The 22,986-nt window shown below is 38.3% G+C and overlaps 2 protein-coding genes across 5 annotated transcripts in view; one reads left to right on the plus strand and one right to left on the minus strand.

Moving 5' to 3' along the window:
• Positions 1-810: 810 nt before the first annotated feature.
• LOC306853878 (mitochondrial ornithine transporter 1-like) lies at positions 811-14,963 on the minus strand. 4 transcript variants are annotated; one of them, XM_079391544.1, is made up of 8 exons: positions 14,818-14,919; positions 14,664-14,755; positions 13,014-13,092; positions 12,458-12,716; positions 7,792-7,932; positions 6,871-7,046; positions 6,527-6,685; positions 4,297-4,727 (listed from the first exon to the last, which is right to left on the minus strand). In XM_079391544.1, exons 3-8 carry the CDS (start codon positions 13,066-13,068, stop codon positions 4,606-4,608), a joined length of 912 nt encoding a protein of 303 aa, XP_079247670.1. In that variant the 5' UTR covers positions 13,069-13,092; positions 14,664-14,755; positions 14,818-14,919; the 3' UTR covers positions 4,297-4,605. The 4 variants fall into 4 exon arrangements, with proteins under 4 accessions (XP_079247671.1, XP_079247669.1, XP_079247670.1 ...); XM_079391545.1 differs by lacking the exon at positions 14,664-14,755 and having other exon boundaries at positions 811-4,727; positions 14,795-14,963; XM_079391543.1 differs by having other exon boundaries at positions 811-4,727; positions 14,664-14,915.
• A 1,048-nt stretch (positions 14,964-16,011) lies between these two features.
• The window catches only part of LOC306854016 (forkhead box protein O1-A-like), a 39,713-nt gene continuing 32,738 nt past the window's right edge, over positions 16,012-22,986 (plus strand). The window contains exon 1 of the mRNA XM_079391797.1: positions 16,012-16,848. Within this exon, the coding sequence (XP_079247923.1) occupies positions 16,306-16,848 (543 nt within the window). The 5' untranslated portion in view covers positions 16,012-16,305. The remainder of the gene's footprint in view (positions 16,849-22,986) is intronic.

Consider the following 22,986-nt stretch of genomic DNA (forward strand, 5'->3'; position numbering starts at 1 on the left):
CTTCAAATTTTAACAATTGTGCCGTGCTAAAAATTATTTACCTAATTTCGTGTTCCAGACACTTAAAAATTGCTTGTAAATCTCTTATTAGCTATATTATCACCAAATATTGGATTTAAAAAGCACCATAAACATTGTTTATATAGCATCATAGCCTTTACGACTTGTGCACTATGTTCCGAATCTAGTATCCATACTGTGAACTAGTGTTGTATCGAGTAGAACAGCATAGGCTATACATTTGAGAATGAAAAGAGAATGAGTAAATAATGGCTGCGTTAATTTTTTGATGAACCGGAATACAACTGGAACACAAACACAACTGTCTGTCATTGGATATTTAAGGGAGGACTGTAACATGAATTTTGTTAATGAAATGTCCTATTGATTTATTTCTCTTCTCCTAATTTGTGTTGTACAGCTTGTATGAGCTTTGTGTGATACATGTTACAACACGTTATTGGAAATGCATGTCTTAAAGCTGTGATATAATTTGTTTCGTTCAAACCTTGTTAGTATATCTACTCACTGTTGTGACGCATTCAAAAACTCTTTTGATGATTATGTTGCACTTTATTGCCCTTTTGGTTTAAATATTAAAAGAATGTAAAAGCATCCTGTTTCTGAGAGCTGACTTTCAACATTTAAAAAAAGAGGTATAACTTTGAGAAGACTTATTTTCAGTTTTCAAGAGTCTGGCAAAATAAAATATATTATTGCTAAGATATATAATGTATAATATTGCTATTGTACTACATTAATTAATACCTCAGAAACCGTTTTGTAATGAGGGGTCAGAAGCATGTGGATCCATTTGCAGATATCTTTAATAATCAAGATCAGGGTCAAACAGGCAGGGCTCAAAACAACAGTGGCAGGAATATCAGAGGCAGAGCAGAGACATAAACGATACCGGGCTTGAGTCAGGGCAGGCAGCAAAGCAGTCAGAGTTCCAGAAAGCAAGATCACAAGGGCAGGCGGCAGAGAAAAAATCAACAGTAGTCAAACAATCCAAAATCATACACAGAAGGGTCACAGAATCACAAGGTAAACGCTTAAAAATGTTAGCCGGGGCGAGACAAGACTTCACAATGAGAGTGAGAGTGAATGCCGTTTAAGTAGTGTGGATAATGGGGAACACCTGTGCAGGTGATTAGTCTCTGAACGGGGTTGGGAAATGGAGTTCGGGAAAGTCAATACTCAGGAGAGAGTGCCCTCCGGTGGCCATCGGAGAGAGCCACAGAGGTCTGATTAATGACATGTTTCACTATCTGGTTATTAAAAAAGTTCATCCACAAATGAAAATTTGCTGAAATTTACTCCCCACATACACCAGCTTTGGCCCTGCCTCAGGCAATCCAAGATCCAAAATTGCGACCTATGCTCTCAACGTCAAATGCAGAAATACTAATTCATACGTTTATGACCTCAAGGTTAGACTATTGTAATGCTTTATTGGGTGGTTGTTCTGCACGCTTGATCAACGAATTACAGTTGGTTCAAAATGCAGCAGCTAGAGTCCTTACTAGAACCAGGAAGTAATAACCATATTCTGTCAACACTGCATTGGCTCCCCATCAAACATCGTATAGATTTTAAAATCTTGTTAATTACTTATAAAGCCCTGAATGGCTTAGCTCCTCAGTATTTGAGCGAGCTCTTATCGCATTATAGTGGAGTGAAGTGAAGTGACCCATACTCGGAATTCGTGCTCTGCATTTAACCCATCCAACGTGCACACACACAGCAGTGAACACACACACACCCGGAGCAGTGGGCACCTCAGTCGTGGTATTGAGGGTGGAGAGAGCGCTGGACATTCACTCCCCCCACCTACAATCCCTGCCGGCCGGAGACTCGAACCCACAACCTTTGGATTACGAGTCTGTCTCTCTAACCATTAGGCCACGACTTCCCCCATATGTTTTACCAAATAAAAAGAACAGCACTTTTAGAGTTCATCCCACTCATTGATTTGAGCATAAGTATTGGGACAGTTGAACATAAGGCAGATATACAAGATTAAAAGCTATTATTTAGTTGCAGATCCCTTGCGCACAATCACAGCAGTGAGTCTGTGACCCATAGACATCACCAGACTCTTGGTCTCATCTTTTTAAATACTTTTCCCAGCCTTTAATGCAGCCAGTTGTTGCTTGTTTTGGGGAGTTTCTGCCTTTACTCTCCTCTTCAGCTGGTGAAATTCATGTTCAATCGGATTTAAATCTGGAGATTGACTTGGGCAATCTAAGACTTTCCATTTCTTTGCCCTTATAAATTCCAGGACTAAATTGGCAGGGTGTTTTGGGTCATTGTCCTGTTGCAATATGAAGCACTTCCCAATGAATCTGGTGGCATTTTCTTGAATATTGGTAGGCAAGATAGTTTTGTACCCTTCCAAATTCATTCTGCTACAGTCATCATACATTAAGTCATCAGTAACGTTGAGAGGGCCTGTTCCAGAGGCAGCCATGCATGCCCATGCCATGACACCACCTCCACCATGCTTTACAGATGAGGCTGTATGCTTGGGATCATTTGCAGTTCCCTTTTTTTCTCCCCACATTTTTGCTTTCCCATCACTTAAATAAAGGTTCATCTGGCTCAACTTTGTGCTTATTTGCAAACTCTAATCTTGCCTTTCTATTTTTGGTGCTGGTCAGAGGTTTGCATCTTGCTGTGTAGCATCTGTAATTCTGTGTCAAAGTCTCCGAAGGACAGTAGATTGTCAGAGCATCACCCCAGCTTTCTGGAAGTTGTTGGTGATTTTACAGACATGTCTTTTAGGGTTCATTTTCACAGATTTATGATTGGTCTGTCATCAACTACTGTTGTTTCCTCAAGCGATCAGGTCGTTGTTGGTTGCTGGTGTCGCTGGTGGTTTCCAAACTCTTGATTTCTCCATACCCTTTATGTTAGAATTTCTTATGAGTTAAATATCTCTGAAATATATTCCCATTCATATTCACAATTTTGAGCACTCCAGGGTGATTATGAACATGAAATTATCCAGCCATGGCTTCCTGTTTCACAGAAATATCACCTTTCCTGTAGCTCAAATAGTAGAGCATGGTGCTAGCAACGCCAAGGTCATGGGTTTGATTCCCAGGGAAAGCAAGAGCTGATAAAATGTAAAAACTGTAACTTGAATGCAATGTAAGTCACTTTGGATAAAAGCATCTGCTAAATGCATAAATGTAAATGTAGAAATATAAATAGGAGGGAAAACAAAGCCCAAATTCCCTTAATCATCCATCACAATGAGAAAAAACAAAGAATATATTTCTGATGTGCAGCAAAAGATAATTGAGCTTCACAAATTAGTGAAGTGGCTTTAAGAAAAGAGCTAGAGCAGTGAAAATTCCCATTTCCACCATCAGGGCAATAATTAAGAATTTCCAATCAACAGAAAATGTTACGAAACTGCCTGGAAGAGGACGTATGTCTATATCGTCCTAATGCACGGTGAGGAGGAGAGTTTGAGTGGCTAAAGACTCTCCAAGGACCACAGCTGGAGAACTGCAGAAAACAGTTGAGTCTCGGGGTCAGAAAACCTTTAAAAAACAAATTGTCAAACAGCACCTACATCACCACATGTTGTTTGGGAGGGTTTCAAGAAAAATTTTCCTAGCTCATCCAAAAACAATCTCCAGCATATTCAGTTATCAGACATGACTGGAACTTCAAATGGGACTGGCTTCTATGGTCAGATTAAACTAAAAAATTAGCTTTTTAGCAGCAAACACTCAAGATGGGTTTGGTGAACACAGGGATAAAAAGTACACCATGTTTACAATGAAATATACTGCTGTATTTTTGATGATGTGGGCCTAGATTTCTGCTGGAGGTCCTGGACATCTTGTTTAGACACATGGCATCATGGATTCTATCAAATACCAACAGATAAAAAAAATCAATAAGTGACTGACTCTGTTAGAAATCTTATAATGAGTCATGTTTGGATCTTCCAACCGCACAATCATCCAAACACAAACCTCAAAAACAACACAAAAATGGGTCACTGAGCACAAAACCAAGCTTCTGCTATGGCCATTCCAGTCCTCTGACCTGAACCCTGTAGAAAATGAGTGGGGTGAACTGAAGAGAAGAAGCACCGTCATGGACCTGTGAATCTAAAGGATCTAGAGTGATTCTGGATGAAGGAATGGTCTCTGATCTCTTGTCAGGTGTTCTCTAACCTCATCAGGCATTATAGGAGAAAATGTAGAGCTGTTAAACTGGCAAATGGAGGTGTCAAAAAGTATTGAATAAATGGGTGCCGTTAATTGTGGCCAATGTGTATTAGAGAAAAACATTTATTTCATAATGATATTTCCCCCCATTTTAAATTCTTATTATCCAATGAAAGGTTAGATTTTTGTGATTTTTTTTAAATAAAATATCAAAAGGATTAACAATGAAGATTAATTTTCACAGCCTTCTTTGATCATATTTACCAAGGGTGCCAATATTTTTGGCTATGACTGTATATATATATATATATAGCCTAGTTATAGATACATTGTCTCTCTCCAACATAAAAGACTTCTTAAGGCATATTTTAAAAGCAACCAAATGCACTAGATGGCATTAAAAAGACTGGACTTAGTGTTCAAACTGTTGCATCATTATCCTGCGACTGACTTCATAGGCTAAAAAGAGAGCTCCATTGGCAGGAAATGTTCGGATCATAGTGGGGGTCAAACCGGAATACAGTGGCGCCACTCCTGCAAACAAGATGGCAGAATATAAACTATCAGACAATGCAATAGATTTTGTACAACAGGTTTTTCAGCAAAGTTTTGATCATATCGATAATTTAAAAGATTTAAATTATCAGCTTATCGGGTACAGTAGGCTTAACTATACAGTAGGGTTAAATCAGAGAGACAAACAATTGTTTAAATGGTTTTTAAAGGGGGACATGTCACAACACAACAAGGTTGAATAACAGTGCAGTAATAACTAAGAAAATGTAAGCAATATAAAAAAAAAAAAGACGACAATTTTTTTTTAATAATTTTACCTAATTAATTAACATGCATGGGCTGATATTCCAAAGAAAAACAAACAATTAAGTTAACGTTTAATTTCAATATTCAGATATCAACTGTATCAGTATACTACGACATGAATAACATCTGAATATTTTGTCACCATTGCTGAGACTCCCAACAGAAACACAGTTAAAGCAGAAAAAAACATGTTAGAAAGACAAGGTTCCAGAGCCCAACTAAAGCAGAGATTGATCTTCATCATGGAAACATCAAACTTGATTATTTTCAATAGAAGTTCTCATTGTGAATTAACAGAGGTTTAGATATTGAAGTTTTGTTTGAACGAAATAAAGTCGATCAAGTAATAAGTGAATCTGGTAATGTTGTTTGTGGAGTTGTTTAATCATCCTCTGCTGAGATCTTGAGAGATCTGTAAGAGTTTGAAGTTTTGTTAGGATATAAAGGGTTTCTGTAGAGTTTTGTGGATTACTATAATTGTGCTGTAGAGTAGATCCTGTGCTTTAGTCCATGATGGACCAAAATATTAAATAAAAATCTTGCTGTTATGCTGCATGTTACTTTATTTAAAAGCAATAACTGTGTCACAAACACAGTGATGTGTATACCTACCCGATCTCATGAATGTGCATATAAATAGTACGCCAAAGAAAAACAAAAACTCGTGGTATTGATACGCAAAAATGCACTTTGGCGTGTATATGCTACGCGATGGGTAGGATTAGGGTTGTGGAGTAGATGCGTATCATATGCACGCCAACAAATTTCATATCATATGCACGCGAAAACTGCGTATTATATGCATGCCAAACACACACGTGTCAAATATACGCTAAAGCCCATATTTTTGAATCAATTCCACGAGTTTTCATTTTTATTTTAGACCGGGCTGTCTATACACATTAACTCATGCATGTGTTTATGTATTATGTATTTTAGCATAATAACAACATGCCTCAGTGGTGTCTTTTTACTGTGAATTACATTACTTTCTAGCTAAATATCAGCACCTAATTTCAAACCCATATGCACACTTTATTATTTAGATTACTTTCCATTTTTTTCTGAATAAATCAAGCTCAATAAACTGTTTCATTAAAAAATATATATTTTCTGACTACTATGTCACATCTCAGACATCAAAGATAGAAATTTAAATTCTCTGGCACAAGTGGCACTATCTCCAGATAATAACCCATCTCCTAAATTAATTTTAAACCTGCAATGATCAAGGAACCTAACAGTCAAATGTAAAAATATTTATTGTTTGTCTTTTGAAAGTTGCATTCAAAATCCTCAGAAACCGATACTTAGTGATTATTTTATTCAATATTTGTGTAATGTGCAGTTTTGGGGTTATCAAAGTATCATGCCTAGGTAACGGTAAACTGTATTTAAACAATAACTTGAGTTTTCTGTGTCGAGAATTTATCAATCACTTACGAGGTTCCATGACGGACAGGATGTTACATACATAGGTTTTGAAACAAAGATAAAAACTGAAATCTCACCCTCATTTCGTAAAATCCCCATAAGAGTCTTGAGGAAGCCTTCCTGTTTCCCTGCTAAAGACAGAACCTGGATGCGAGACTTCACACAGTCTATGGGGTACACAACCAACCACAGACAGGCACCACCAAAACCACCACTGAACATCAAGGGCACAACACCTGTCAGAAACACAGACAGATGAGAATTTCCTGTTTAAAGAGAAGAATCGTCCAAGCTGTTCTTTTGCACAGAAAAATGAAATTAAGGAAAAAGCAGCTTGGACATTCTTCAAAACATTTTTTGCAATGACATGAGTATATTGTGCCAGAATTGAGATTTTTAAGTGGCCTTCCCGTGGACTTACCTATGTGCTCTTTGTCTTTGCCCATGTGTTCGGCAAACGTTGAGCGGCTGAGTTCATATCCTCCAAAGAAACAGAAGTATCCAGGTACCTCACGGACTATAGTGGTGGTGAGACCCTGATAGAAACCCAGAGGTCCGTTTGTCCGTAACACATTTTTCACAACAGACCACACTGTGCTGAAAAAGAGAAAGGAATTTCAGCAAAATACAAACTACTGGAAAACTATGATTTTGACGTTGTATTTGTCCAAGTTCAATAACATTATAGGTCCTCCGAACTTAGGAACAGTAGATGGCTTCAACCAAAATTAGCCCCTTAAGAGGTTAATTTGCCCAAAAATGAACATTCCGTCACCATTTACGTACACTCATATCATTCCTAACCTGTAAGTGGAACAACAAACAAATAAATAAATAAAAAGTTTGAGAAATGTTTCAGTGGGCTTTTTTTTGTCTTCTGAATACCACAAGAAAAAATGGTTTGGTAACCACATGAGGGTAAGTAAATCATGAGTGGTAAAAACAGGTATTCAGGGAATTCTCAAGGCCTGTCAAAAACGTACATAAAAAAACAAATGCTACTTGCAAAGAGTATACTTTAAAAAGCAATTTGATCTTTTTTTATGACATTTTATTTCATTGTCTTTTTGATGTAACATAAAACAAAATTATTCTCATTGGTGTGATTGATAAAAAGCTGTTATGTTAAAGCTGTTACAACTGAAAGCATTTAGATCATTGCTTTAATTTATGTAGATAATAATAAAAAATCTGTGTCCAAACAATTTTTTTTAAATCTTAATGAAAAAATGTTATTTATATATATATATAAACTCTAATGCACATAATATAATATTACTGTACTGTACTGTCTTATTTGACTTGAATAACAAATATATATTTTTAAAAACCATAACCAGACCTTTTCTGTCCACTGGCGATCTTGCCGGACGCCTCCATTTCATGCATGGCCTGCAGCCGACATTTAACCAGTTCAGTGGGGCATAAAGCCAGAGAGGAGAAGATAGAGGCAACAGAGCCTGAGCAGGCCTTCTGAACATCACTGAAACACACAATACATATAATATTCACACACACTGCTGAACTTCAGGAGAGGTCACACTGACACTGTTATTATAGTTCATGTATCATTTCATGCTGAATCAAATGTAATATGAATGACTGCATATGAATCATAACACCATTTCTGAGTCAACAGTAACACCAAACAAAACAAAACAAAACAAAAAACGAAGATTAATAACTTAATTATGACCATTATAAATTAGTGGACAAATTGTAAAGATGTAACAAATAATTATTAATATATTGAACATTTTGGTCACACTTTTTTCACACATTTTTGTTCACAATAGAAATACAGGAATTAAATAAAGTTCTTCAAGAGAAACCAAACTCCCCCTGCCTGGAATCAAATGCCTGGAAGGGCCGGAGGAATGGAAATCCACAGTGGAGATTGAGGAGTTGGTGACCATGAAAGAGCCAGGGAATTGGGAGCCCGAGACGGAGGTGCATGGGCCTGAGGCTTGGGCCTTTTCGGATTCTACAACTCCAAAAAACACGGTGGATCAGGAGACTGTGATTGTACTGGTGGAGCCAGCGGGCTGAGAAGAACCAGAGGAGCAAGAGGACAATGGCAGAGTCAAAGAAGGATGACCAGTGGCCCCGGACAAAACCATCAAGGCTATGATGCAGGGCAGTGGAAGAGGAAGAGTAAAAAAAAATAAAAAAAAATAAAACTGAACAGAACTGGTCACTAGAGCTGGATGGGACCAGCAGAGGAGGAAGTGCTTTATGGGTGGGACTTAAACCCAGTAGGTCAATAAGCTCTGGCTCCTGAACAGATTGGGTGGCAGGTGCTGGCTCTCCGATGGATTGTGTGAAAGGCGCTGGCTCCAGAACAGACTAGGCTGAGGATCTATGGTGGCCGTGGCCACAGGCTAGTGTCTGTGATGAGCATGGTGTTGGCCTGGGGTCCATGGCAGGTGCGATGAATGGTTGGGAGGGCTCGGGGAGAATATCCAGGGTCTGGGGAGCCACAGGGTGATCGTGATCCTCATACACCTAGTCTATGGTGAATGGGGATTCACTTAACTTTTGAGACAAGGATCTAAGAGCAGCTCTTTATTTAAACAAGAAGGCAATTCAGGATGAGGAATAATCCAAAAGGTACACATCAGTGAAACAGATTTGCAATAACACAAAGACAGTGACTCACAATCACTAAGGGGTATAAATACACAGGATAACTCAATATGACGTGAAGATTATCAGAAACAATAGGAACGGAACAAACTTCAGAATAAATTCTCTGAGCAGAAACCAAAACAGACATGACAAACAAAAAGTTTATGTATTTTTTGAAATACCTTTTATGGAATATATAAAATATCCTGGTTCATAAATATCCCAAGGCGAGTACCATGCTAGCCTTTTTTAAAGTACCATAATATTGCCATTTGATCTCATTATTAGGATCCATTAATATTATGATGTTTTACACAGTATTTTAAGAGGTGACGTGAAGGAAACTGTAACCATTGTATTGACTATAAACATCTAATGTTTATCCAATAAAGAAAGGTGCTCTGAACACAGAGGCCGTGGATCACATGACATAGCATCTGTCCTAGAGCATTGAATTGCATCATGCATATTGAGTGGACTAGTGAAACATAAGCACATTGGAATTACACACCATATACAGTACATAACATTAACAGCCCATGTGTTTAACAGAGCATGTTAACATTCTGTGTCATACTGTATCTTTACGGTTTCTCCAGCATGTGGACAAGCACTAAGAAATAAGGACCAAAATGTTTTTTAGAACATGGTATTAAGGTAATATACTTTTGTTTTCCAATAATGTTAATGTACAATCGTATCCCATGTAAATACCATGGTACATGAATATGTTATTCAGTAATATATGAGTGTTTATTACATTTCTGGAGAAAAAAAACTCTTCAGACTAAAACCTTTGTTCAAGATTTTGGAGTGTTTCTGTGGTCAGTTTTGTCCGTTCATCTAGTAGGTCATTTGTGAGGTTGGACGAGAAGTCTGTCTTGCAATCTCTGTTCCAGTTCATCCCAAACATATTCGATGGGGTTGAGGTTAGGGTTCACACTGAACTTATCCAACCAATGACTTAATGGGCCTTCCTTTGTGCATTGGGGCACAATCATGCTTTAATAGAAAAGGGCCTTCCCCCAGCTATTCCCACAAATTTGGAAGCATAGCATTCTCCAAAATGTCTTAGTAGAGTGAAGCATTAAGATTTTCCTTCACTTGAAGTAAGGAGGCTAGCCCAACCGTTAAAAAAAAAAAACAGTCACACACCACTGTCCTTCCTCCATCAAACTTTAGTGTTGACACAATACAGTCAGGCAGGTGACATTCTCCTGGCATCCGCCATACAGAGAAGTGTGATTGTCACAGAACATGTTTCCACTGCTCCAGAGTCCAGTGGTGGCATGCTTTACAACTCCAGCTGATGCTTGCCATTGTACTTCTCGTTTGGCTCTCAGCGAAGGCGGTCACATTTTTTCTCTCCCTCTCCTCCCCTTACCTTCCCTTCACTGCTTTGCTCTCTCATCTCGTCTCGTCTATTGTCTAATACTTGAGAGACTCTCTCTGCACTGCTCTCCAAACTGAAAAATCATGGATTTGATCAACTGGTCTCTCAATGCAATTGACATAATTTTCTCGGCAAGAAGTTTAGGTTCGGGGGAACCTGATTGTCCCAGCAGAACTTTCGCAGCTGGATATACGATGGACGCATGGGAAAGGTGGCGGGTCGTGTGTCTGGCGGCTCTTTCCGTGGAGGACATTGAAGATATCTACCTATTCGGAACCATGATAACAGGTCTTCTGCTGATTGGATTAGGCTTTGCCCTGGGTTATCGTAAAATTCAGGAAACGGGTACAGCTGTCAAAAGCCTAACAAGGCTGCCCGTTATGATAGAAGCACTGAGACTATTAACCGCAATATGGAGACTATCACGGAGAAGCTTTCGGATTTGAAAAGAAAAATTGATGGATTTGGAGACCAGAATGGACAAAGAGAGTTGCCGTGAAAATTGGAATACGGCTACTCGCCCCAAGACCAAACAATCTTATCTTCTTTCGGCTCTCTCATAACAGCACTGCCTCGGACAAGGTCGTGTTGGAAAACAACCCGGGAAGAGCACTGCAGTGTGACGCTCTTGCAACAGACACCTGCGGATTGTTGACTCTGTCTGGGTCCTGATCAAGGCTGTCTCCATAGCAATGTGCTGTGTCGCTATCACATTCTGCGGACTGAGACAACTTGATTTGAATGCCAGCGTGGCGGCTCCACAGGCACATACACACACACATACGCACATACACAGATATGCATTCACCTCCCCACCCCCGATCCCTCGCCTTTGCCGCTTTGTACCGCCAGCCTGACAGGCGGGTCCGACCGGCGCCGAGAATGGCCGCAGGACCAGATGGCTGCTTGCCGGAACTGGATTACTCCCCTGTTGCAGTCGTGTGACTATGTTGTTGATTGACTATGTGCTTTTTGTTGCTGGGGTGTTTTTCCTGTTCTCACACTGTACTCCAAGGAGCATAGTCTGTGAATTATTTTTTTCTCCCCCCTCTCCTCATGTCAAGCTGTATCTCTTCCTATAATACCTACATTTCACTGCTGGTTATACTCTGTATGATTATGTATGTGACAAATAAATAATTACTTACTTACTTACTTACTTGGTGATGTGAAGCTTGCATGCAACTGTTTGTCCATAGAGACCCATTTCATGAAGCTCCCGCTGCAGTTTTGTGCTGATATTAATGCCAGTGGAGGTTTGGAACTCTTCATCTATGGAATCAGAAGAGTATTGCAGACCTATATGCACCATGCGCCTCAGCACTTGGTAAGCCCCACTCTGTGACTTTACAGATAATCTGTAAAATTCTTCAGAATTTTTTTTTTTCTCTTTTCACAAAAGTTTTTAAATGCAGACTGTAGGTGCTTGATTTTATACACCTGTGGAAATGGGTCTGACTGAAACACTTTAATTTAATAATTAAGAGGTGTGTCCCAATTATTTTGTCCATCTAGTGTATATACAGTATACAATATATATACCACTGTTATCTTATTATTATTTGATAAGGAAACACAAATTTTTTTATATTTATATTTGAATTTAATTTTGGGGGGCTTTGAGTCCCAAAGCTATAGATTATTGGTGAAAATAAATATATATATATATACATACACACACACACTTTACTGGGGCAAAAGTTTAGTGTGGTGGAATCTTTACCACAAATTGGTCACAACAAAATTATTACGTAAATCTTTTTTACGAAAAAAAAAGAAAAAACATACATAGAAATAGGTTATGCTTATTTGTTCAGATGTTCATACTTGTTATAATTCATTCGTTGTTATTATAAGGATGATTATAACAACTAATAATTCATTTTTATGACAGATTTCATAGTTTTAGTGCTTAGAGTTCAATGTTCAGTGGTACAATGGTATGTCTTATTCTTATTTGAGGCAGTTTACTGTAATAGTACCTCACCTGAGTTCTGTGCCTTGGTCCAGCCCTGAAACAAAGCGGACAACATTCTGGCAGAAACCGTAGCTCATGAAGAGCACAGCGTTTTCAGCAATGTTGGCTATGAGGGCAGGTGTGGTGCCCTGATAGAGCCCTTGCAGTCCAACCTGTTTATAGACTGAGACGAAGCAGTGGACAAAGCCTCTGTACAAGCCGGGGAAAGTCTGCATCTTCACCTTGGCTGTATCAAAGGGCTGCCCGCTTAACACACATGCAATCCCACCTTTAAAAGACAGAAGAGAGGAAACAGTGCAAAATATGCCTGTATGTTTTTAAATAACTGATCTTTCTTGTTTCTTACTGTAACAAAATTCTCATCATAATGCAAAATGTGTACAAATCAGGCAGGTGAAAAATACAGTGCATCGTATTAAAGCAGCCTTGTATTATCGCACAGTCAAAATGATTAAACATTGTGATTTTTAAATATAAACAGTTCTGGACCGATGTGCATATAAAGCCCCCCATATATTACAGTTGTTAATGTACACACAGGAAATTAATAATACAAGTCTGTTACCACATGCTCCAGCAGACAGATCAATGATGGCTTGAGTAACAGGATGTGGAGCCATAGTTAACTTCTTCAATATCACTTCCTGTAAAATGCAGGACAAAAGGTTTCACCCGGATTAACTCGGATTTACCAAAGTATACACATGTAGAATTGACAGGATCAACAGAATACTTCATAAGGCAGCAAACAAGAAGAACAACGGATCAAAACACAGAACATTCACAGAGAAATCATTGCCATTGTTTTTCTATGTAAACATGTGACAGATAGACGTCTTTAGATTGCGTCTTTTATAACCGCACATAAAACAGATCTAGAAGTGTCTTTAGGGATCCTCAAATCTGGCCCACAAGATCCACTTTCCTGCAGAGTTTAGCTCTAACCCTAATCAAACACACCTGAGCATGCTAATCAATGTCTTCAGGATAATTAGGCTGTATCTGAAAACTGAAAAATTCAGAGGATGCTTTCTAAGGTAGGAAGACATCAAGGCACATCCGAATCCAATGTTAGCTGAGATACCTTCATCTGATTGATTTTTGAAAGCAGCATATATGTATCCTTTGCTGCCTTTGATATCCCACAATCCTGTGCATTGATGTTTGACGGTGATGGTTGAACTAAAAATAGATGGCATCTGAAAGTTGCATTTGGTGGTCAGTTTGTGCGGAAATTATTAACTTCTGACTTTTGATGTTATTTCTAGCGAGAAATTAGTATTATAATAATTAAATATTTGTTTAGTTATCACAAAAACTTGTTCTATTTTGTTGTAGACCATTGAACCATTATGCTGCCCCAAGCTGGTCCAAAATCAGTTTCATGAGGTGCCTTCGTGCAAAAACGCAGCCTGCAAAGTCATTGCCTGATAAGGCAGCAAGCCAGCTTAGTTTTCAGATGCAGCCTTAGAAAATAAGTTTGAAAATTAGTTTGATCAGCACACTGGCCCTCTAGGACAAGATCTGAGAAATCCTGCTCTAGACCTTGTGGTTGCTAGATGTTGATATGTTTATATCCATACTGTATCAATAAAATATATATATATAAAAAAAAAAAGTATCAACCTGTGCCCAGTACACACACAAAAAATAACGATTACTAGTAAATTTCACAATTAAATGACAAATAAAATGTTAAACTTAATGTGAGTTTTAAGTAGAACGACTATTTTAAAGCATTTTCTTGTTACCAATAATGTGTTTTATTCACAACTTCAAAAAAATCACTTTTACAGTGTATTGTTTGAAGGCTAGACATACTCCTAAGGCTAGTGCAAATGCCATGGCACCTATAGACGAAGAAGAAGACGTATTCTCCTGGTCCCACATATCCAAAATGCATAGTGGCATACAGTATCACAAAAATGTAAGGAGAAATATAAAAATAAATGTCCTCACAGAGCATAAGTTTAGTGCCTAAGTATAAGAACAGGGTATTATTTATATCTGAGCTCTCTATTTATAGCCTTAATCTTTAAACCAGATTTAGAGGGAATCCCCCCTGGGGGATCAAGAGTCCCTTTGAGCCCAACACTGACCATCTTAACCTCCTCATGTGCCAACATTCACATGCCAAGATCAGAATGTCTTAGTAACTTTAAACTCAGCTACTGCAATCTCACATATGTTCTGCATGATCGCACAGAGCACTCACCGCCCCTTTCCTGGATAACTGCTGTCTGGCAGCACACACTTCAGACTATATCCAATAATGTGCTTGGTTGAAGAGCCTCGGTACAAACCGTCCTGTAAAAGAAGTATTCTTACTACTGACGCAAAACACACCTGAAGCCGATACTAACACTCACACTTCCTCGATCAGCCCCACAGGTGTGTACATGCCACACACGCAGGTCAGGGGTGTGTAGGGCTCGTCGTGTGGGGGCTTCCTGGAACCATGTGCTCTGGAGAAGGCGGTCGTGTTGCTGTCATATCCTGCAGAAGCTGTTGACTCAACATCAGGATTGTGACACAAGGTCACTTCATCAAACGCGATATTTGAGCGTGAAAAATACCAGGGACACTCGTGTATTTTAACCACTAGATGGCAGAATAGCTTTGAGTATTTTAACAGTTATCTAAGCATCCAAAATATGTACAGATAAGATGAATTCATGAATTCTTACAAACATTTTATACAGGTACAGTATGGTCTATATATATATATATATATATATATATATATATATATATATATATATAATAATAAAATTCCCAAACATTTTATACAGGTACAGTATGGTCTATATATATATATATATATATATATATATATATATATATATATATATATATATATAATATATATAAGAATAAAATTCCCCTTGCATACATAGTTTAGTTTCTTTAAGTAAAAGAAAGAGATAAAACAATTCAAATCAGAATTATTCAAGCATGTATTGATAGCCTATTACATAATAATAAATTATTTAGAATAAATTAAGTCATATATTGCAAATAAGTGTATTCTTTGTATTTATAATAAATACACCAAATTAAACAGATATAAATGTATTATCCTGTCCTCATTGGTTCCCCTTATTTAGAGGCAGATCAAAATCAAAAAGTTAAAATGAACATAATAACCTAGGTAAACATTGTTTCATAACAGTTTTTAGAATCAGCGATTTCCAGTTATAGCATTAAAATGATCTTTATTCGTAATAACCGCTGTGGTCAACGAAAACACCTCGGTTGAAAGTTAAGCGTCGATGCTGTTTCTGTTTCTTTTTGTTTTCTCTCTTTGATTTCGATCAGTTACATTTTGTTCCAACATTATTAAACAAACCAAAAATATGCGCGTCTGTGTATGTAGAAGTAATATCATGAAGCTAGAAGCCATGCGGTCAAAATCGCGAGTGTTTTCATAACATCCCAACTCCGTGAAAGTTTGTTTACTAGTTTTTAAAGGACGAAAACACAGCTTGTTTCGCTTTCAGAAGCGCGCCTGTGATTGGCTGTCGGCTCTTGTCAATCACGTAAGTGGGCGGTGTCAGGTGACATATGAGAGTGAGTTCCAGTAAAGCGCTCTTAAGAGTTCTGGTGCAGAGACATTCAACAAGCGACAGCAGCAGGGCTATCACATAATACTGGACTGGACTGGACTACAAAACTTCATAACAACACCAATCTGATGCCGTTCTTGCCACGTTGCGACTTTTCAGTCGTTTCCAATGTAACCAAGTCAGTTTAAAGTAACTGCATTTTCTTTCTGTTTGTTCTTTCGCGTTTCACGTCTTATTTTCTTGTGACTGTCATATGTGACATTTTAAGAGACAAACAGTATTGCTGGTACCATGGCTGACGCAGCCCAAACCCAGATGGTCGAGATCGACCCGGACTTCGAGCCGCTCTCCAGACCCCGCTCCTGTACTTGGCCGCTGCCGCGTCCGGAGTTCCCCAACCCCGCCGCCACCGACTCCAACACATCGTCCCCTGCTCCGTCCGTCAAGCAGGAGCCCTCCAGCAACACGGACTTTATCAACAACCTCAGTTTGCTGGAAGAGAATGAGGACTACCCTGATCAGAAGCCCCTCATGCTATGCGGCGATTTCCAATGCCAGGAGAACTGCATCCACCAGCAGCAAATCCCGAGTCACCAGCAACAGGTGCCTGTGCTCTCCTCTCCGGTGGCCGCCGCCGCGGCAGCCGCTCAGCGCAAGAGCAGCTCGTCCAGACGCAACGCCTGGGGAAATATGTCATACGCGGACCTGATAACCAAAGCCATCGAGAGCACCCCCGAAAAACGGCTCACCTTGTCTCAGGTCTATGACTGGATGGTGAAAAACGTCCCGTATTTTAAGGACAAGGGGGATAGCAACAGCTCCGCTGGTTGGAAGGTAATTATGTTTTTAGTTTTGGTCTGCACACTCGTGCGTCAGTCGGTTGCACCTTGGGTTTTGGGTTTTCACGCCAAACAGTTCAACTTCTACAAACGCGGACTTTTGGGTTTTGCTCAGTTGATGTTGATCCCTGCTGTCCCGTGTGACCTAATTACTTAGTTTAAGGGCTGATTATTATGTATCCTTCACTTATTGTTTTAGGATTGTCATGGGTTTGCCAATAGTCTGCATTCATTGTCGTGTAGGATAGACGATTGCCTCTCGTTACATGCAGGACATGGCGAGGTGGTACCCCCGAGAAGTACCCCCAAGTGCCAGACCACTACAAAATCCCCTAAAGGTCTGGTCACATTAGCAAAATTTTGTGGGATAAAAGGCGATTTGTCTATTGTAAATAATGTAGTGACAGATGTCACTTTTATACCAAGTGAACTCAGACTAGCACATGCCACTGTATTTCACCTGCACATTTGCATAACAATGGTAAATGTGACCACAGTTTGAAGTCAGGACTAATACAAGAAACCCTAAACCAATACAAGACCTCTCCAGGACCAGATACAGACTTAGACTAGCACTGAGAAAATGCTGCATTTATCCAACACACTCATGAAAATTCATATCTTTAATCTATTTCTGGCAAATTGGTGGCTAGTATTAATTTGCATGAATCTCAGTTGTATTTTTTCATACAATCTGTCCACTTATGGTTAGATTTAGGGGTGGACTTTCATATATTTGATAAAAAACTGTACATTTTCGTACAAATCACATTGTACAAATTTATACTAACTCATCACCTCGTAACTAAAATAGTTGTTTCTCATCAAATCAGGATGAATTTATTGCAACATTCCTAAATCAACAGAATCAGGTTTTCACCTCATTTTCATTTTTCCAAAAAGAGAAATGGCATGATTCCATAAAAAAACCATAATTGATTTAATTAACTGAATAAGCACTGTAAATAAAAAAATTAAAAAAGTTTAAATGGGTTAAATAAAGCTTTGAGGTCATGAAAAGACACCACACAGACTAGAGGTTGAGGTTTTTCGTACATTCGAAGAAGAGTTCAACATAAGACTGAGCTTTGGTCATGTTTATGTGTCATGAAGATCAAGACGTCAAACACTAGCACAAGATACGTAACACGCTGTCTTATGTTGTTGTACCACCGGTATGCCTGAACCACCCTGGCAACCGGAGAAACAGGAAAACAGTGCTTTTTAGATCCATGGAAACCTCTTCGTTAAGTGGGTCCAAAGTTGTGTTGTTAGGTGTAGTGCATCATCACACCGCACGCTATTAATATCCGTGGGATTAACTGTCAATACCCACCTGATGTTTGCCAAGTATGCAAGCATGGCGGTCTACGCACATAAGGAAAGATCCGCTCCACCCTCTGATTTATTGTGTGTCTGTGTGCCAGCATTCCTCAATTGTCATGCTTTTGTGCGTCCATTGGAGAGGCGTATATGAATTGATGACTGAATGCATTTGGAAACGGGTGCGTTTAACCTCTCTTACCTCTGATGACACATAATTCTTAGTAGCACGGGCAGCACTCAGCGCCTTTCCCACTCTTATCAGAAGCACATCTGATAAACCCAATGTCAAATCATGTGTGTGTTTGTTTTGTGGTAGTAAAACTGATATGATCTGTGCTGTGATTGGATGCTCAGTACATGTGACTCATAATGGGGCAATGTTTTTGAGAACCACAGGAAATTTCCCGCAGGAACTGTTCAATTTTATTCTGATCTCATAAACAATGTGGCGCTGGTAATGATCATTTAAAGGGTCCCTTGGGGGCACAGCTTCTGTCACTCCAAACCAATATGCTTGAAAGGAAGGAGAGGCTTAGTTTGAAAATCATCAGGTTTGAATTGTTTTAACAACCAGACAAATACATAATTTCATCTGAGGTGGTTTTGTTGGCGAATAGCTATTAGGCTATATTTTTAAGATATTATTATTATTATCAGTCGTAGTTGTATCTTTAAAACGATTAATTTTATATTTAATAATTAAAATATTGCATTATTAAATACATTTTATTAAATAATTATTTTTTGTATATAAATAACAACAACAACAGCAACAACAATAATAATAATACATTGAGTATAATAATTATTGTTTTTAAGTACATAAGTGACTGCATGGTTTATTTGTACTTTAAAAATGTATTTGTTGTATTGCGTGACCCTCGATATTAACTAGTCGAATCAAAAACATTGATTAGAATTTCTTAAAAATGTTCATCCAAATGAACTTTAATCCAAAATCTTGATGAAGAATGTAACTTGTAACTTAAACTGTAAGCTGTAACATGTTGGCAGGCGTCTCTCTCCAGGCAGTCAGTTCTCTTGGGGAAGACACACAGGGCACTTTACTTTTTGCCAGCTTTGTTTTCTCCAGAGCTGGTAGTCAGACAGAGAAAAAAAGCAAGGGTGAGAGGGGGAGAAATCTATCAGCACTGCTCCTTGCACGCTCTGATCGTGACAAGAGAATTGAATCTTTGACAATTCTAACACCCCCCAATCAACCCTCAGTGCTGAATCATCTGGCTAAATTGTCAGTTCGTGAAGCAGAGAAGAGCTCTGTATTGCTGCAGTCTGGGCTTCAGTTCAGGGGATAAAGTAACTCTTTTTGACAAAGTAACAGTTTAATGTAACCTCCAAAGGGGGAATTCTTGAAGCCAGGTTACTGTACACGGGTCACATTTTATCCCATTCCCACAATCCACTGAAAACCAGTGTCTGTTATGCTAGCGCACTGATGTATTTTTGTAACAAGATGTTCACAAACTTTGGGATGTGAAATTTACATGGTAACAGATGTGCTTAAAAACTAACTGCGCATTAGTTAAATGCTGATGTTGCTTGTTTAGTGAAGGGAAACAGAAAACAGTTCAAAGGAAAAGTGAACACCGGACACAAAATACACATTCCTCAGTGATCAGTTGAGATAAATCTGACATTTACTGACTCTTTAGCTTCAGTTAAATCAATGTTTTGTAACTTTTGTTCAGGTGTGTGTTATCATATGATCTCGATTTTTCATTTAATATATCATTTAATATATATCTAATCTGAATAAATAAAATCTAAATAATATATAACATTGTTCATTTAATATAAATAACAATAAGAATACAGTTTATTAAATAATAGTAAATATAATTAACATATTTGTCATATGAATATGTATGAATACATACAATTTGTTAAATAATAATAAATATAATTATACAAAATATTTGTCATCATACATTCTTTTTAGAATTCTGACTGTAATAACTGTTGTGATATCTAAAGAGTAAACTGTCATATTTAGACATGTATTGTTTAGAGCATTTTCCTTCATTGACAAATTACCTCTATTAATAGGAAATGGAAACTAGTGAGTCAGCCATCTCTGAGTAACTTGGCATGATAGCTCATCTCTTCTCCGCAGAGAACGTCCATAGCACATCATTTACCATCAAGGGACATTTGTTGAACAGATTTCAACAGATTTTGTACCAGATTATTGCTGTGATTTATTTATTTCATCATTTTTACTCCTCTATTGAATAGCCATACACATAACCACTAATTCACAGGTTCAGACTTAGTTTGAGTTTTCAATTCAGAGTTTGCAAAGGCATAAGCTATGACAATGCACATGAGTCTGATGCTTTCTCTAGAGAGGCACTTATGTGGTACTGTGAATCTCCTGTAGTGTATGTCTGTCTGTAGAGCGGTAAACTCTAGTTGCTCTTGCATGTGTTTTGAAAGGTTACACGTGATATGAGGTCTCTGAGTGTTTCTAAACAAACATGCCTAGACGGTTCAGTTTGATCTGTCCTGTGTTGTTCCTCCGTCTGCTTTTGCTATATCTATGAAACATACGTCACTCTCGCAGTGTAAATATTTGATGCAGGTCTCTGTCACCAATCACTTGAGCACTCTTTGATGTCCGCAATCGATTTTCCTGTCCTATGGTACGTTACACTTTGCTCCTGTGATAACCCATCCTCCAATCAGCTGACACTTTTTGAAAACTGTTTTCCAAACATAGACCTACAGGTACACCTCGGCCATCTAAGAAATCAGTTTACACTCTTAAAAAGAAAGGTGCTTTACAATGCCATAGAAGAACCTTTTTGTCTAAATGGTTCCATTAAGAACCTTTAACATCTGAAGAACGTTTCGGTTTCACAAAAGGTTCTTTGTGGCGAAAAAGGTTATAAAAAGGTAAGCAAGAGATGGTTCTTTAAAGAACCTTTGACTGAATGGTTCTTTGTGGAACCAAAAATGGTTCTTCTATGGCATCGCTTGAAGAACCTTTTGAAGCACCTTTATTTTTAAGAGTGTAGCTCAGAAATGTTTTTTGTGGATGTCATGTCATGATAAGATTGGAATATCAATGTAATTCAGTTATGATATAAAAGTAACCATTAATAATAATTAGTATTATTATGCTTATATAATTTTATAATATTATACTTAGAATTATAATACTGAAAGTTAACAAATATTTGTAAACAAAAATGTGCATTGTATATTAAGCTAGCCTACTGTATATTTATTATTAAGTCTGACTGGTATATTTATTTTTATTAAATTTGAATGATTATTATTATCATCTTATATAAATTTAGTAACATCTATCATGGTCAAACAATGGGTTGAAATCAGTGTGTAACTGCTAAATTAATGTGTTGTGCAGATGTTTGCCCAGTGAAGATAATGTGAAAGAAAATGAGCAGATTCCACCTGACTCTGCATTATATTGTTAAATGTTAATTGCATTTTTTACCGAAGCCAAAGTTAAAGTTTTCTGTTAGCGAAGAATCAAAGTTTATTTAATAATCAATTAATGAATCAAATTTATTTAATAATAAACACACAAATGAGTCGTAAATAAACATTTCCATTGCACATTAGGCAATTACATAAATATTGAATATTTGTTTATTTATTTAATGCCATATTTAAGATAATTTTTTTCTTTGAGGATGCTAATTGGGTTCTGAAAATCTGACCACATCTGCTCCCTGTGATGCTCACATTGCCTTCTGCTCTATAACTGCGAGAAAGACCAGTTAATTCTTTGAAGAGCTGAGAACATTAGATGTAACATCATTCCAAGAAACATATTTTGGCCGAAGGAAATCTGTGTCTTGCTTGTGAAGCTCCTGCTGGGACAGTGCAGTCAGCCCTTGTACTTGAGTATGAAGGATACTTGCATTCATCCAAAAGCCCTGACCTCCCCTCCGTTCTCACCCCTTTCCTCGTCTCGCAGCCTGGCAACAGCCTCTCTTCCGGCTGTCGCTTGTGTTTACGCATGGGTCGCTACACTTAATCAACTATGACTCTGCATAAACTGGGTCTTTGGCTGTTATTTTTTAACTGTAAAAGCTGAGCTAGGCCAAAGAGATGGATAGAGCGCTCCTCAGTCATCCCCTCAGGCTCTTGCTGCCTGGCGCGCGCTTTCGCTGGAGTTCAGATAAGGCGACACTCATTAAAGGTTGCATAATGAAACGTTTACTGGAATCCAAGAGCTTCAGGCCAAAGTCTGGTGCCACTTGTTGGTCAGTGGAACACCTTCAGTGGAGAGTGAGCGAGACAGGGTGGCTCTGCCTCTCTTGTGCACTAATGTGACATGCATTTCCAAATGTAGACCCAACAAACTGACATTAAAGGGCCAGTGGACATGTAATTTCGGCGCACATTCCATCCCAGACCTTTAGTCTTGCAATAAACCTCTTTTAACCTTTCCCTTCCTCTTGTCAGCTTGAGGTATCGCTATCCTTTCTTTCAGTCTACACCCTGTTATGGTGATTGTTTTATGTGCTCAATCACTATTCCTGGCATGCGTTTAGTAGCCATATGCGCATGCATGTGCATACGTGTGTGAAGGTGTCGTGTATGAAAAACCAGTGTCATACAGTTGTGCTTTTTGAAGGAACGTTTAGTTTGAAAAGCTTGTTTGGTTTACTTCAGACTCTTTAAATCAGGGATATCCAATCCTGCTACTGCAGGGCCAATGTTCTGCAAAGTTTAACTCCATCCTGCCCCAATGCTTGCTTAAAGTTTCTAGTAATCTTAAAGACCCTGATTAGCTGGTTCAGGTGTGTTTAATTAG

This window comes from Barbus barbus (assembly GCF_936440315.1).
Source record: "Barbus barbus genome assembly, chromosome: 34".
Lineage (NCBI taxonomy): Eukaryota > Metazoa > Chordata > Actinopteri > Cypriniformes > Cyprinidae > Barbus > Barbus barbus.